At 33.3% G+C, this 13,173-nt stretch overlaps 4 protein-coding genes across 9 annotated transcripts; 2 read left to right on the plus strand and 2 right to left on the minus strand.

Moving 5' to 3' along the window:
• Positions 1–12: 12 nt before the first annotated feature.
• FMO1 (flavin-dependent monooxygenase 1) lies at positions 13–4,722 on the plus strand. The gene is made up of 5 exons (XM_028061078.2): positions 13–532; positions 610–850; positions 3,256–3,434; positions 3,535–3,884; positions 4,032–4,722. Exons 1-5 carry the CDS (start codon positions 53–55, stop codon positions 4,372–4,374), a joined length of 1,593 nt encoding a protein of 530 aa, XP_027916879.2. The 5' UTR covers positions 13–52; the 3' UTR covers positions 4,375–4,722.
• PRXQ (Thioredoxin superfamily protein) lies at positions 4,609–6,340 on the minus strand. The gene is made up of 4 exons (XM_028061079.2): positions 6,000–6,340; positions 5,742–5,879; positions 5,142–5,231; positions 4,609–5,059 (listed from the first exon to the last, which is right to left on the minus strand). The coding sequence occupies exons 1-4, from the start codon at positions 6,192–6,194 to the stop codon at positions 4,841–4,843; spliced, it is 642 nt and encodes a 213-aa protein (XP_027916880.1). The 5' UTR covers positions 6,195–6,340; the 3' UTR covers positions 4,609–4,840.
• Positions 6,341–7,031: 691 nt separating this feature from the next.
• On the plus strand, positions 7,032–9,202 carry LOC114179565 (uncharacterized). 3 transcript variants are annotated; one of them, XM_028065953.2, is made up of 3 exons: positions 7,032–7,197; positions 7,333–7,480; positions 7,566–7,668. In XM_028065953.2, the coding sequence occupies exons 1-2, from the start codon at positions 7,079–7,081 to the stop codon at positions 7,460–7,462; spliced, it is 249 nt and encodes an 82-aa protein (XP_027921754.1). In that variant the 5' UTR covers positions 7,032–7,078; the 3' UTR covers positions 7,463–7,480; positions 7,566–7,668. The 3 variants fall into 3 exon arrangements, with proteins under 3 accessions (XP_027921754.1, XP_027921753.1, XP_027921752.1); XM_028065952.2 differs by lacking the exon at positions 7,566–7,668 and adding an exon at positions 8,702–9,202 and having other exon boundaries at positions 7,033–7,197; XM_028065951.2 differs by having other exon boundaries at positions 7,034–7,197; positions 7,333–7,668.
• Positions 9,203–9,230: 28 nt separating this feature from the next.
• LOC114179564 (uncharacterized) lies at positions 9,231–12,894 on the minus strand. 4 transcript variants are annotated; one of them, XM_028065948.2, is made up of 8 exons: positions 12,824–12,894; positions 12,658–12,740; positions 12,470–12,537; positions 11,293–11,408; positions 10,158–10,264; positions 9,916–9,965; positions 9,721–9,803; positions 9,231–9,624 (listed from the first exon to the last, which is right to left on the minus strand). In XM_028065948.2, exons 2-8 carry the CDS (start codon positions 12,713–12,715, stop codon positions 9,510–9,512), a joined length of 597 nt encoding a protein of 198 aa, XP_027921749.1. In that variant the 5' UTR covers positions 12,716–12,740; positions 12,824–12,894; the 3' UTR covers positions 9,231–9,509. The 4 variants fall into 4 exon arrangements, with proteins under 4 accessions (XP_027921749.1, XP_027921751.1, XP_027921748.1 ...); XM_028065950.2 differs by having other exon boundaries at positions 12,664–12,740; positions 12,824–12,883; XM_028065947.2 differs by having other exon boundaries at positions 12,658–12,831.
• Between the last annotated feature and the right edge of the window lie 279 nt (positions 12,895–13,173).

Consider the following 13,173-nt stretch of genomic DNA (forward strand, 5'->3'; position numbering starts at 1 on the left):
ATACTTATACATACATAGATACATACACACACTCTTTATAACCTTGTTCAACATGGATCCCAACAATTATACCAAATCATATTACATGGCTAACCAAAACCAAAACCAAAATCGTCCCATGTTGGTCTCAAAAATTGGCATCATAGGGGCTGGGGTAAGTGGGTTAGCAGCTGCTAAACAATTATCTCATCACAACCCTATTGTTTTTGAGGCCTCAGATTCCATTGGTGGGGTTTGGAGCCATTGCTCCTACAACTCCACCAGGCTTCAGTCTCATCGTCGTGATTATGAATTCACCGATTTTCCTTGGCCTCAGAGGGACAACCCTAATTTTCCCACCCATTTCGAGATACTCAATTATCTACACTCTTATGCTCACCACTTTGACATTTTCAAGAACATCAGGTTCAACTCCAAAGTCCTCCAAATCCGATTCTCCGGCAACCGGGAAGTCACTCACTTTTCAAGCCTGCTTCCCGGTCAGCCCGTGTGGGAAGTTGCTGTGCGAACCAATAACTCAGACACCATTCAGGTATGCACAAATTATTACCTTCTCAAAAACCACACACTTTCGCTAGGGTTTCACAAATTTAATGTTATACATTTCAGTGGTATGAGTTCGAGTTTCTGGTGGTGTGCGTTGGAAAATATGGGGACACACCCAAGATTCCATCGTTTCCACATAAGAAAGGGCCACAGATATTCAAGGGAAAAGTAATGCATACGTTAGACTACTGTAAACTTGACCAAGAAGCTTCTACTGAACTTCTGAGAGGGAAAAAGGTGGTAGTTGTTGGTTTCAAAAAGTCTGGTCTTGATTTAGCCATGGAATGTGCACGGGCAAACCAAGGTAATAATAATAATAACCCATGATTTATACTATATATAAATTCTCTTTGGAAAAAGCTTTATTTAGTAATAAAAAATAAGAAGATTTTTTTTTACAAATAAATATTTTTCTCTTTTAAGTACCTTTAAAGAAAATAAAATAAAAACAAAATTATATTTTTTATCAGTTATGAATTTATGTACAAGTTAAACTCTATAAGCTATTTTACTTTAACTATTTAAAATATTGTTTTTAATGCACACAAACTGTTTAAGTTATGTAACAATTACATTTAGTTTTCTTCTCGTTTTAGAGGTGTTTATGAAGAAATTTTCTCGAAATTGACACTATGAATTCACACTGCATCAATATGTAAAAATATGTGACTTTTCAACATATTGAGCCTAAATTAATAACATCATCACTGTTTTTTATTTGCAATAATAACGGCCGATAATTTATGAGCTTTATAAAAAAACAAATCATACTAGTCTATAACTTGTTGCTAAATATCATATTCTAAACATCGGAAGCATTAACTAATTTATCGCTTTAATTAGTTATACACCTACCGTATAACTCAGAATAAAATTGAATTCAAATATGGTGTTTTAATTTAAAAAATAAAGAAAAATGCTGTTTAAACATTTGGTAGAAGATGTAAAAATTGAATGCATATAATATATTAGATGCTATGTAACAATATTTTTATGAAGAAAAAGTAAAAATTATTATGTTTTATTAGTTATTTGTTGTTTAAATAATGTTCCTCTCAAATTATTTTTATTAGTTATTTGTTGTTTAAATAATGTTCCTCTCAAATTATTTTTATTGGTTAAAAAGTACTTGTGATGAAAAAGTTCTTTTTCTCTCTGAACTATTATAAAAATTTAAACTTCGTTTTTAAATTAAATTAGACAGTGTTTTGTCCATGTAAAGTGATGACAAATATCTATTTCAATAAATAACATGCAGATTGTTTTTCGTGTAACAAATAGAATTTTATAGTGGACTTTAATATAATCTTTATACCATTTGTTGAAAAAAATATTTTCTACAAATTTCATAAAATAGAGATACAAAATATTTTATAATTTAATTTAAAGACAAACATATTGTCTTACAAAATGTATTTAATTGTAATAAAATTATTTATGCTGTAAAAAAAATATATGATATTTGGTAACCTTTTATGATTATTTTGAAAAGAAAAAATATATAAAAAGAAATAAGTGTTGACTAATCAATGTGAAAGCTGGCAATTATTTTGTGCACGCATTTGACTCGATTTTCTTAAAAATTTCTTCTGCTTTTCTTCCAACTTTTTATTTTCCAGTTTGGGTTATCAAAGAGGTGGCGTTCAATAGCTTCAATTGAACACGTTGCCTTTTATTTATCATGTGGAAAATAACGACATTGTTTTTCTCTTCAACCTCTGTTTCATATTGCCACTATTACTTTTTGTTTGGTTTTCTTTCACAATGTCATTTTCAGTTCCTGTGCTTATAAAGCACCAAAGACGACAACATTAATTTTCCAAATGATTTTAGGTTGTATATAATTTATTGTTTTTTTTATTATTGCTAAACACAAGTAGGGGCTTTATTTTCCAAAGTTGACCTGCGTGCTTTTGGTTGCACACTACATTTTTTTTTTATGTGTGAAAGATGTTTTCACTTACCTACTGTTCTTTTCTTTTTATTTAGTATAATATTGTATATGAAGCTTTAAACGAAACGAATTCATAGGTCAGAAGTCATATAAAATAGAATTCCACAAATCAGTTTTGACTTTGACAAAAATGTTTAGACATGGCTTTAAACACCGGTTCCAACCTTCATCTTCACCCACAGACATGAATACTACGTGTGACAGTCTTATATGAAAAGTCCACTAAAATTTCAACACCTCATGTCATCCATAACTTCAATAAATAATGAAAAATCATTGACATGTAGATGTTACCATGCTATGGATAGAGAGGGATAAGCGTTAATTATTGTTTAAAAGAATAAGATAAATTTGGTGAGAAAAGTTTGACGTGGACTAAAAATAAGAATTAAATTTAATTTAAATTATATAAGTGGATGCAAACGAAAATTATTTTTATGTTGGATATATTATTTCAATGGTTATAGGATTATAATTGGATCATCTATTAATTTTCATGCTCGAGACTCGAGATGTATATATCTCGTCGTGAGGGGATGTGTGAGAAATCCTACATCAACCAGAGATAAAACTAATTTAGATTATATAAGTGGGTATAAACCTTATTTTAGAATTGATTTTGTCTCAGTTTTTTTTTTACTAATTTAAATGTTTATATTCTTTTTTGCTTATAATAATAAATTAAGATAATTTTCATTTTTTTTTTGGTTAAATTTCAACGTGCATAACAAAGTTGTTGGTGTATTGTTGCGAAGGACCTGAAGGAGAAGCTTGCACCATGGTTGTAAGGACTTTGCATTGGACAGTTCCCCATTACTGGATTTGGGGATTGCCTTTTTTCATGTTCTTCTCAACAAGATCTTCTCAGTTTATCCACGAGAGACCAGATCAGGGCTTACTCAGGACTCTTCTCTGCCTCATGTTATCTCCACTGGTAAATTTCCATTCAAGTTTTTTCACTATTCTGAATGGTTTCTAAAAGCATAGCTAATGTTTTTTTTTTTTTGGTTATGTTATTCAATGAGCAATAATAGAGGCGTGGAATTTCAAAGTTTATTGAGTCCTACCTTCTGTGGAAACTTCCATTGGAGAAGTATGGATTAAAACCAGAACACCCCTTTGTGGAGGATTATGCATCTTGTCAAATGGCCATCATGCCAGAAAATTTCTTCTCCGAGGCTGAAAAAGGCAAAATTGTCTTTAAGAAGGCATCAAAATGGTGGTTCTGGAATGGAGGGATTGAATTTGAAGACAACACGAAGCTGAATGCTGATGTAGTGATTCTTGCAACTGGTTTTGATGGAAAGAAAAAACTCAAAACTATTTTACCAGAGCCTTTTAGTAGCTTGTTGGAGTACTCTTCTGGCATTATGCCTTTATATAGGTAAGAAGGACTCTTCCATTCATTGTGCTTTCTTCCATACAAAAAATACATTAGGAGAATGTATTACACTCTTTTAAAACTGCAATTTTTTAGATAATTAAAAAAAAAAAATTGTAAGTAACAGCTGATTCATGTTTATGATGATAGGGGAACTATTCATCCATTGATTCCAAACATGGCCTTTGTGGGTTTCGTGGAGAGTGTTTCAAATCTTCACTCATCAGAGCTACGTTCCATGTGGCTTTCTGGGCTGGTGGATGACAAATTCAAGCTCCCAAGTGTGGAGAGCATGCTTTCACAAACAGCCAAGGAGATAGAAGTGATGAAAAGATCAACAAGGTTCTATAAGAGGCACTGCATTTCCACTTACAGCATCAACCATAGTGATGAAATTTGTAAAGATTTAGGATGGAGTTCCTGGCGGAAGAAGAACTGGTTATCCGAAGTATTTGGCCCCTACAGCATTCAAGACTATGCCAAGGAAGATTGAATATACAAGCTTACTACCACTCTCTTAGTCACTGCATAAATACTGGTCGAATAGTAGTAATAATGATGATGATAATAAAAATAACTGCATGTTCTCTAAGAAACAAAAATTTAAGGCTAAGTCGAGAGCCAAATGTTGTTTAGATACTTAAGAGTCATGTTCCATGAATGCAGTCAAAACTCATTCAAGGTTACACTTTGTTCACATAAATCATATGTATTTCTGAACGGAAACTTGTTTGAAATAGCAAATTCAAATCATATAGAAACTGTAGTGGAAAAGATACATATATAATCTCACTGTATTTTTGGCAAATGAAGGCATTATTTCCATCCGGAGAGGTTATAATCTTTTTCTCTCTACATGTCATCACCTCCAAGGAATGTGATCAAAGGCTCCAAAATCAGCTATATAATTACAGAGCTTACAAACTTAAAATTCACAGTTACAAAAGAATCAAAAAGCCTCAAAGGCTCTGAAGTATTTTCAGGGTCTCATCAATATGCTTTTCTGGTTGGAATTGATTGTTGTAGACAAGCTGGACCACCCCATTTTTATCAATCACATAAGTCTCTCTTCCAGGCAATGATCCAAAGAAATCACCTGGCACTCCCCATTCCTTTCTCACCTTGTTGCCCTCATCACTCAACAAGGTAAATGGAAGTTTGTATTTGCTGGCAAATGCCTACATAATGTGAAATGCAAATCACTAAAAAAATTAATATGGTTGATTATAAAAATGAAAAACAGAAACCTCTGATCTTTACCTTGTGAGAGGAAGCATCATCACCACTAATCCCAACAACCACTGCTCCTGCTTTCTTGAACTTCTCATACGAATCCCTGAAAGCACAAGCCTGCAATAAAGAATAAATTACTCCCTCCAATCCGTATTATAAGACATATGAAAGAAGTTGTTGGTCATTTTTATGAGACCTTTTAGAATTGCTATGCAACTTTAGATTTCATTTCTTTGTTTGTTACTTCTAAATATTACAAACATTTATGTTTTGTATTAATATATAGTACTCAATAGGGATACAAAGTACCCAATCATCAGGCAGCGAATCTGGTAGATTTTCTCAAAGGAGTTATTTTCTACGCTATCTTACATGGATAAACCCAACAGGGGTTGAAGTGCTATCTATTTTTCATTACCCTCCATTTGCAGCATGCACATACAACACTGGAATTCAAGTCATGAGAACAACCTAAATCCTTCTCTCCCCTTCCTTATCAAAAGAACAATAAGACCTTTTCCTATTCCCTTTTGTTCATTCATATGCTCCATATCTAGTGCATCACACATTCACCATTCACTGTTGAAATATGTGAACTATTCCTACATTGACATTGTGTGAATTTACCTGTTTGGTACAGCCAGGGGTCTCATCAGCAGGGTAGAAATACACAACTACTGGCTTTCCCTTGAAGCTGGAGAGACTCACATTCTTCCCATTCTGATCTTTGAGTGTGAAATTCGGTGGCTTTGAACCTTTATTCACCTATCAAGGAATATAGAACACAAAAAAAGAAAAGAAAAGAGACGGTGGTGGGTGGTAAGTAAGAAGTAAAAGGCTAAGTTATTAGCAACATGAAAAAAGGTGATGATGAGAGAAATGTACCTTGGCGAAAATGGAGGGTCTGAGGAAAGAAGAAGAGGGGATTGAGGAAGAGGGAGAATGAGAGAGCTTGAGACCGAAAAATTGAGAATTTGAAGGCGTGGAAGAGAGTGGGAGGTTTTGGGAAGATGGGTAGTTGGGAGAGTGAGAACGAAGCAAGGTGGGAAGATAGTGGTTAGGGAGAGAGAGGGAAGCCATTGGTGAGGAACAATGCGAAGAAGGAAATGGTGAGTGAAGATTGGCTTTGGTGTAAGGATAGAGAGAGAGGAGAAGGATAAGGAAAAGCGTTAATGGCTGGTGAATGGTTATTGGTGATGATAGAAGATTCGCTTTGTGGCGTGGCGTGGACAAATTCTGACCCCAACACCTCTGTACTTTTTAGCTTTAACGTTAACCCTCGAATGATCTTCCATTTTAGATAAATTAAGCGAGTCCAATTCTCTATTTTTTCTTTTATGTTTTATTGAACATTAAAAATATATTATATATTAATATTTTAAATATTTTTTTAATATATTTTAAAATATTAAAATTAGTGATAATCAATATATTATAAAAAAATAATAAAAAAAAAATTGACAGAAAATTCAAATTCAAATTAAGCATTTATGTTTAAGTCTATTAAAATTTACTTTTATTGTTTGTTGTAAATAATGGAAGGATTATATAACTCTTTTGGTTAAATATGTTTTTGTAAATAAAAGTTAGATTTAATTCCTTAAGTGTTTGAGTTAAATATATTATGTAAAAAGAAAATATTAATAACTATTTCATATTCAATAAAAATATGTAAAGTTCATTTTTGTATTTAAATAATTTTTATTTATTTGTTTTTTATTATTTTATGATGTAATTAAAAAGAGAACAGAAATATAACATATATACATTAACAAAATTCTTTTATATATATGATTACAGATTATTGATTAATTAATTAATATATAATAATACCTCATTAGTAAATAAAATAGCCGGGATGGTTATTACGGCGTCGTTTAGATGAGTCAGAAGGGAATACTATGCATAGATGAGAAAGGGGTTGTTAAAGCAGCATAGTTCAGCGCCTATTGCATTTTGGAGCGATGACTGCTGCCGTCAGTAAGGTTTCCGGCGACATCATCTCGTCGAACTTCGACCGTATCCGACCGCCGCCGCCATCGCCTCCTGATTCTTCCCTTCTTTTAGCTACCAGACCTCCAAGGCATTTCTCTCTTTCTCTCTGCATCTTATCTAAGCTTATTTCAGATCATTCGTTTTCATTGTTTAACGCTGTTCTTACAGATTAGGGTTTGAAGTTTTAAATTGACATGATTATCGTGTGTGTTGTTTGTTGCAGACACGCGGTGTCCTATTGGACGTGTTCAAAGCTTTGTGCAATTTGCTTTGTTGCTGGAATGGTTTTCGGTTACTCTCTCAGAGGACGAGTCAAGCGTTGGGCTTCTAACATCCTCAAGAAGCTCAACTGAAACATAATTGAATTGCAGGTAGTTGTTTAGTTCGATCACGGCTCACTTTCATAGATTTATGTGAAAGAAAAGTTTCAATTTTTTTCTTGATGTTCCGTGACAGATTATGCTTTGTACGGATTTTGGAATGAGTTTGAAAGTTCAATTACAAACTTACACAACGGCTTGTTAATTTAGGTTATTTATTTCTAGCCGTTACGCCACAATATCAACGCCTGTTATGCTTCTAATTTCAGTTTATGTGTGGCATAACTGCAGAGTTTTCTATTTTCTTCACCACATGGTTTTGTACCAATGTTTATAAAGTGTTTTTACTGTTAATTTGATTATTTCAAACAAGTTAGTTCAATTTTAGGAACATGTTAATTATGGTGTTACAGTTTTTCAAATCCATTTCCTACTCAGTTTGCTATTATCACTCCATCATGCTCTTCTCAGGCTTTCCGGGTGAAGCATGATGACTTTTACCCCTAAAAATGTACAGTGTTGAGAGGGTTTTATTGCCTTACTTTGCTTTATAAAACTAGTTCATTATTGTTTCCCAAGTAAAAAAGATTCAAACTGCTTCTTTGCTTCAAAACCCCCTCTCTTTTTCCTCTCTAGATAACCACGACAAGTTGAGTTGAATTATACTTTATTGGTAAATGAGTATGGTCGCTGGTATATATAAGTTGATGATGTTGCACCATTTTCAATTATGTGCATGGCTGTTTTCTTTGGTTTTTCATTTTTAGTTGATATTTCAAATATTTTAACTCAATGATACGAAAATTATTTAGTTTTCAGGTTTTAAAAAAAAATAAAAAATCGGAAGACAAGATGTGGTAACGGACCTGCAAATTATACTATATTTTCTACTTTTGAAGTTCAATGTTCGGGAGACATTTCCTCAGTCCTATTACTATTTAGGAAAATATTTTATCAATCACAGACATTTAGGAAAAACTTCTAAAAATACGTTTAGGAAAAACTTCTAAAAAATACATTTAGGAAAAACTTCTAAAAATACGTTACTATTTCTTAAAATATTTTATCAATCACAGACATAGACTCCTTTTCCTTTTCTCCTCCGCCACACTCCAACCTCCAAATTTTCTAACATGTCACATTTTGCCAATTAATTCCCGCAGTGCCACACTTTTCACCTTACACAGTTTTTGCAAATTGTTGATTGAATGTCAATAGCTTTTCCTGCAAACTAAGCATTTATCCTAAAATATGTTTCTATTATTACAATAGATGTTATGAAGAGGAAGTGAACAATAAAAAGAAACTATTGAAAGTTGTACCAGAAAAAAAAAAAGAAAGGAGAGAAAGGTTGTGATGGACAAGAAAGACACAAAGACTGACAAGACGGAGCAGCTATGCCGACAAGCACCAGTCCGGAGGAGCATGACGTGACACCACAGATGGGGAAGTGCACTGACACGAACACGATGCCGCAGAGGCTAAGGAGCACCGAGGCAAATTAGGACTCACTTTGAATCAGTCTGCAACCCTGGGTTCTTATCTTCAGAGAGAGACAGTGAGGGAAATTAAATTAATTATGTTAGTTAGTTTACCTATTTAATTTTAATTTTTCTTTTAAATATAAGTGGATTGTAGTTAAGTTCACTAGGTTGAAACCGTTGAATCCACAGTGACCCGAATCAATTATGACTCATTTTGGCATGTGTCTATAAACAAATGTCAAACACAAACTCAAGATGCAATTCAAGTTTTTGTTGTTTTAGGTTGCAACTTAACCAACACAAGAAAAGTACAATGGTTTGAATCAACACTCGTTCGAAGACATAATTAATTTTTTAGGTGTTCACTCAGTCACTTGTTATTGGTACAAAAAAGTACAAACAATTTATTGACATCCAAAGTGTAGCCCGTCGAAAATTACACCATGATCTCTGTCATTGATAAATCGACGTGCTCTGTGATCACGGAAAATACAAAAATAGTGCCGGTGATCAATAAATGCTAATTTATCTAAATCAGTGAGGCTACAAAACCGAGAAAGCTACCCTCTTTTTTTTCATTGAACCCAAGTCATTTGCTAATGTGGTTTCGGCACAAAACCATCAACAGCGAAGTTCCGAGTAGCAGCAGGAATGGCTAACCGAATTCCATCAAGTTCAGGTTTTGCAATAACTTGGCAACCCAGACGTGATCTGCATATTTTCCATAATTAGTCAAGGTCACATTTAAGGGTACCAAAAACGGAAAATGAACATTTCAAATCCTAAGTTCATGAATGGTTAACCCACGTTTCAGTAAGTCCAAAAGCTAGATCTAACATGTCGTTTTCCTCATCAGTTGGATCTTCCAATTTATTGTAATGTTCTACGTCCTGCACAAAAATCAGTAATTTGTCCCTCTTGTAAATGGAAAACGGTAGTTCAAAATATAAATTAATAATAACTTCAAGCAACATTTCACTACATAGATCACCCATGATGTACCATGACTATAACATGGCAAGTTGAACACGCAAGCGAGCCCTCGCATGCTCCTGCAGTAACATTAAGTAAGAAATCATCTCAAGAAAAAGGAAAAATAAGCCAATTATGAATACGCTTGGCCACTTCAAAAATGGCCCTAACTACTTGACAGGATGCAAATCGAAACGAAACATTATGTCAACAGAATTCAGAAGAATATAATCTAGAGGAAAATAATAAAATTCAAAACTTAAAGCTCTTGCCTTCTAGATCAATGTCATTTTCATGAGCAGCTTCTAACATAGACATTCCAACAGGGACTTTGATATGGTTTTCCTCACCATCCTTATCAATAAAAGTTACAGATATCCTGCACAATGTTGCCTCAAAAGAGTAAGGTGAAAAATGACAACTGTGTAAGACTTTTAATGTACTCACATGATCAACAATTGTCATCTAACAAAATATATGGCAAAGTACGACAGTAATGATGTAATCTGTCCTAACGGGAGTTAACACTAACTGATTACTAATGGTGTGGGGAAGCATTTGACACGTAGGAGGATTACTTCCATCTTACAGGGACTTGGAATTTTTCAGGGAATGCGACCAGCTGCAACAACTGAGGCTCAAAGATTTTGCTATTGTTGCCATTTTGGTTAAAGTATTAGAATCACACAGCAACCTAACTCCTGCTAAGATATCATACCATACCCCCCATGCTAAACAATATGAAATCATGGTTGGTTGCACAACAAACATGGAACGCTAGAGCAGAGTGCAATCCTCAATATTTATGTGATATTACATTCTCTGCACTTTGAAGTTCCCACTTAGATACCTTGAGCAGTTTAAACACTGGAAGAAAAATATATTAAACTCCCATCAAGCTCACTACATAATGTCAGTTCTTAAGCCTTTCATTATGGGGTTTAATATATTGCATATGCTGTATGATAAAGTAGATAGACAGCCGCTGCCTGACCTTAGATTGTAACTCAATAACCACTTATCTAGCTAAAAATTAGACAATAAGAGAAACGGCAAATATATAACACTTAGATTTGGTGGGTCCATGTTAAATGACTAAATCATGATTATTAGCTAGAAACAAAAAATTGGCAGTTAACAATTAGTCAGCATAGTGTACCCATGTTGCGTGTCAAAATATAACATCAATACTAAATAATTACCAATTTTGCCTGGGGTTCTAACACGATTCAAAGTCTTGTCTTTTAAGTCGGTTAATCATAAAAATAACATTTGAGTCAAAATTACAATTATAACACAAACACAATAATAGTAAGTTTTTGAATGCTATATTGACCTGATATTTACACATACGCAAAAGGATCACATGCTCCCACAAATCTGTCATCTCAAATAGAAAGAACTTACGTTTCTTTTTCTTCACTGCCTTCCTCAGTAGTGTTATTTGTAGTCATTGTTGAAAGGAAATTATGTCTTTCCATCATGGATCCCTTGTATAACTTAGTAAATGAATGCTGTTGAAACTAGTCAAAACAAACACAAAATAATCACTCATAAAAACAGATAAGCATAAATCAATGCCATAAGAAAGTAAAAATTTAATAAAACAATTTCTCCAGTAATCTGGATGCAAATGTACACATAATTTCCAAAAAAAATTTGATCGCACAACCATTTTGCTCACACACAGTTGCCAATTAGACAAAGGAATGTGATATTTTGACATCTACCCAAAAAAAAAACAATTACTATATATTTATTATACTATTAAAATGAGTTGTAAAATGAATGTTTTTTGCTTTGGAGGGTGTCGAAGTATCACTTTTGTTTGACAAAGGGAATATTTAAAATGTCAAGTATTATAATCCCTCATTAACATAATCAGTCCTCACTCCAATCCAAGTAATTAAATTGATAGAAGACTTTCAGATTTCTGGGTTACTACGTATACAAAATGCTAATTGTTCCAAGAATTCAAAGACAAACAAATCCCTTCTAGTATTAAAACGAATGAAATAAATAAACTAATACAAGAAAAAAGAGTACAATGTTAAATTATCTTCATCTTCAGAATAGCCAGTATCAGAAATAGAGCAAAACATTGCCAAAATAGGGTCCAATTTCTCCCATCCTCTGCTAACCACAAACTTGTTGGCCAGTTTCTTTAGCTAAAAGATGGAGAGTCCATTTGCACTGATGGAAAAGATTAATGTCACTATCATACTCCCACAACTCATTCCATATCACCAATCTTTATAATTGACACAGAGACGTCCAGACCAGTTTAACAGTTATTTTTTCTTATTTCATCAAAGCACAGATGGCCTCACATTTCAAAACACGAACACCCACTTATCATAAGACAATAAACTACAATTTATATCCACTTTTTCATTAAAACAAATATAAAAACCAGGCTGGTAACTCCCATGATAAGCATCCATCATGCACACTTATTTCTTGCTACCTATTGAGATCCTAAAACCAGCACCAGATTGCCAAACTTAATAGAAATTGAATGCTGAAATTACAATTGGAGGAATAAGAAAATGAAAATACAAATTCAGAGTATTCAATTACTAACCGGAGATGGCAGGGAACGATATCTTCCGGTTCGAACATATCCTACTCCACACAAGGAGGTACAATTCCCTGCCAAATTAAAAAACAGAAAAAAAATTAGTTGAATAGATTCAATATAATTAGATGTTCTCTTCATGCTATGAAGTACGGGAGGTAGAGAAGAGAAAATTAACAAGCAAGTAGAAGTACTTGTACAGAGGTGTTTAGCAATCGAAGCTCCGACTCTAGCTAGTTTGGAATTTAGCATAGTGGTTTTAGGGGTTTAAGAAACCCTAGAAATTGCAGAGGAAAAAAATTGATATAAAAAAAATGTTAACAAAAAAATTGAAACAAGTTGAGAGGCCGAGAGAGGCACCACTATTATGCGACGAAGAATGAGAAAAACCACAATCAGGGGGAACAAGTTGCCGAACAGAGAGATCTTACATTTTAAAAGCCCAACAACGAGGCCCGAAAAGCCCAACCATGAAATTATGCACAACTTAATATTTTTTTAATATCCTGACTTTGGGTATTTTCTAGTTCAAAATTATAAACTAATTCTTGAAATTTATGGGTCCCTTTTTATAATAGTTTTTAGTTGTAAGTATTTTATTTTTTAAACTTTAGGATAATTTTGTTTTATAAGTAACTTTTTCTTTTAGTTTTCAGTTTCGATTTTTTTTAAAATTCCATACTAAAATGAATTTAAATGGAGGGTAGCAC

The sequence above is a fragment of the Vigna unguiculata genome, chromosome 3 (genome assembly GCF_037176805.1).
Source record: "Vigna unguiculata cultivar grain cowpea cultivar isolate G323 ecotype 2 chromosome 3, ASM3717680v1, whole genome shotgun sequence".
Classification (NCBI taxonomy): domain Eukaryota; kingdom Viridiplantae; phylum Streptophyta; class Magnoliopsida; order Fabales; family Fabaceae; genus Vigna; species Vigna unguiculata.

Excerpts from the sequence above, each read along its gene's own strand:
- FMO1 (XM_028061078.2), top strand. The coding sequence starts at position 53 with ATGGATCCCAACAATTATACCAAATCATATTACATGGCTAACCAAAAC. Across the intron at positions 3,435-3,534 it reads GCCTCATGTTATCTCCACTG|AGGCGTGGAATTTCAAAGTT; the intron begins GTAAATTTCCAT and ends GAGCAATAATAG. Across the intron at positions 3,885-4,031 it reads GGCATTATGCCTTTATATAG|GGGAACTATTCATCCATTGA; the intron begins GTAAGAAGGACT and ends TTATGATGATAG.
- PRXQ (XM_028061079.2), bottom strand. The coding sequence starts at position 6,194 with ATGGCTTCCCTCTCTCTCCCTAACCACTATCTTCCCACCTTGCTTCGT. Across the intron at positions 5,232-5,741 it reads CCCCTGGCTGTACCAAACAG|GCTTGTGCTTTCAGGGATTC; the intron begins GTAAATTCACAC and ends TCTTTATTGCAG. Across the intron at positions 5,060-5,141 it reads ATGATGCTTCCTCTCACAAG|GCATTTGCCAGCAAATACAA; the intron begins GTAAAGATCAGA and ends CACATTATGTAG.
- LOC114179565 (XM_028065953.2), top strand. The coding sequence starts at position 7,079 with ATGACTGCTGCCGTCAGTAAGGTTTCCGGCGACATCATCTCGTCGAAC. Across the intron at positions 7,198-7,332 it reads TTAGCTACCAGACCTCCAAG|ACACGCGGTGTCCTATTGGA; the intron begins GCATTTCTCTCT and ends TGTTTGTTGCAG.
- LOC114179564 (XM_028065948.2), bottom strand. The coding sequence starts at position 12,715 with ATGCTAAATTCCAAACTAGCTAGAGTCGGAGCTTCGATTGCTAAACAC. Across the intron at positions 12,538-12,657 it reads TGCTAAACACCTCTGTACAA|GGAATTGTACCTCCTTGTGT; the intron begins GTACTTCTACTT and ends TTAATTTGGCAG. Across the intron at positions 9,966-10,157 it reads AAATGACATTGATCTAGAAG|GAGCATGCGAGGGCTCGCTT; the intron begins GCAAGAGCTTTA and ends ATGTTACTGCAG.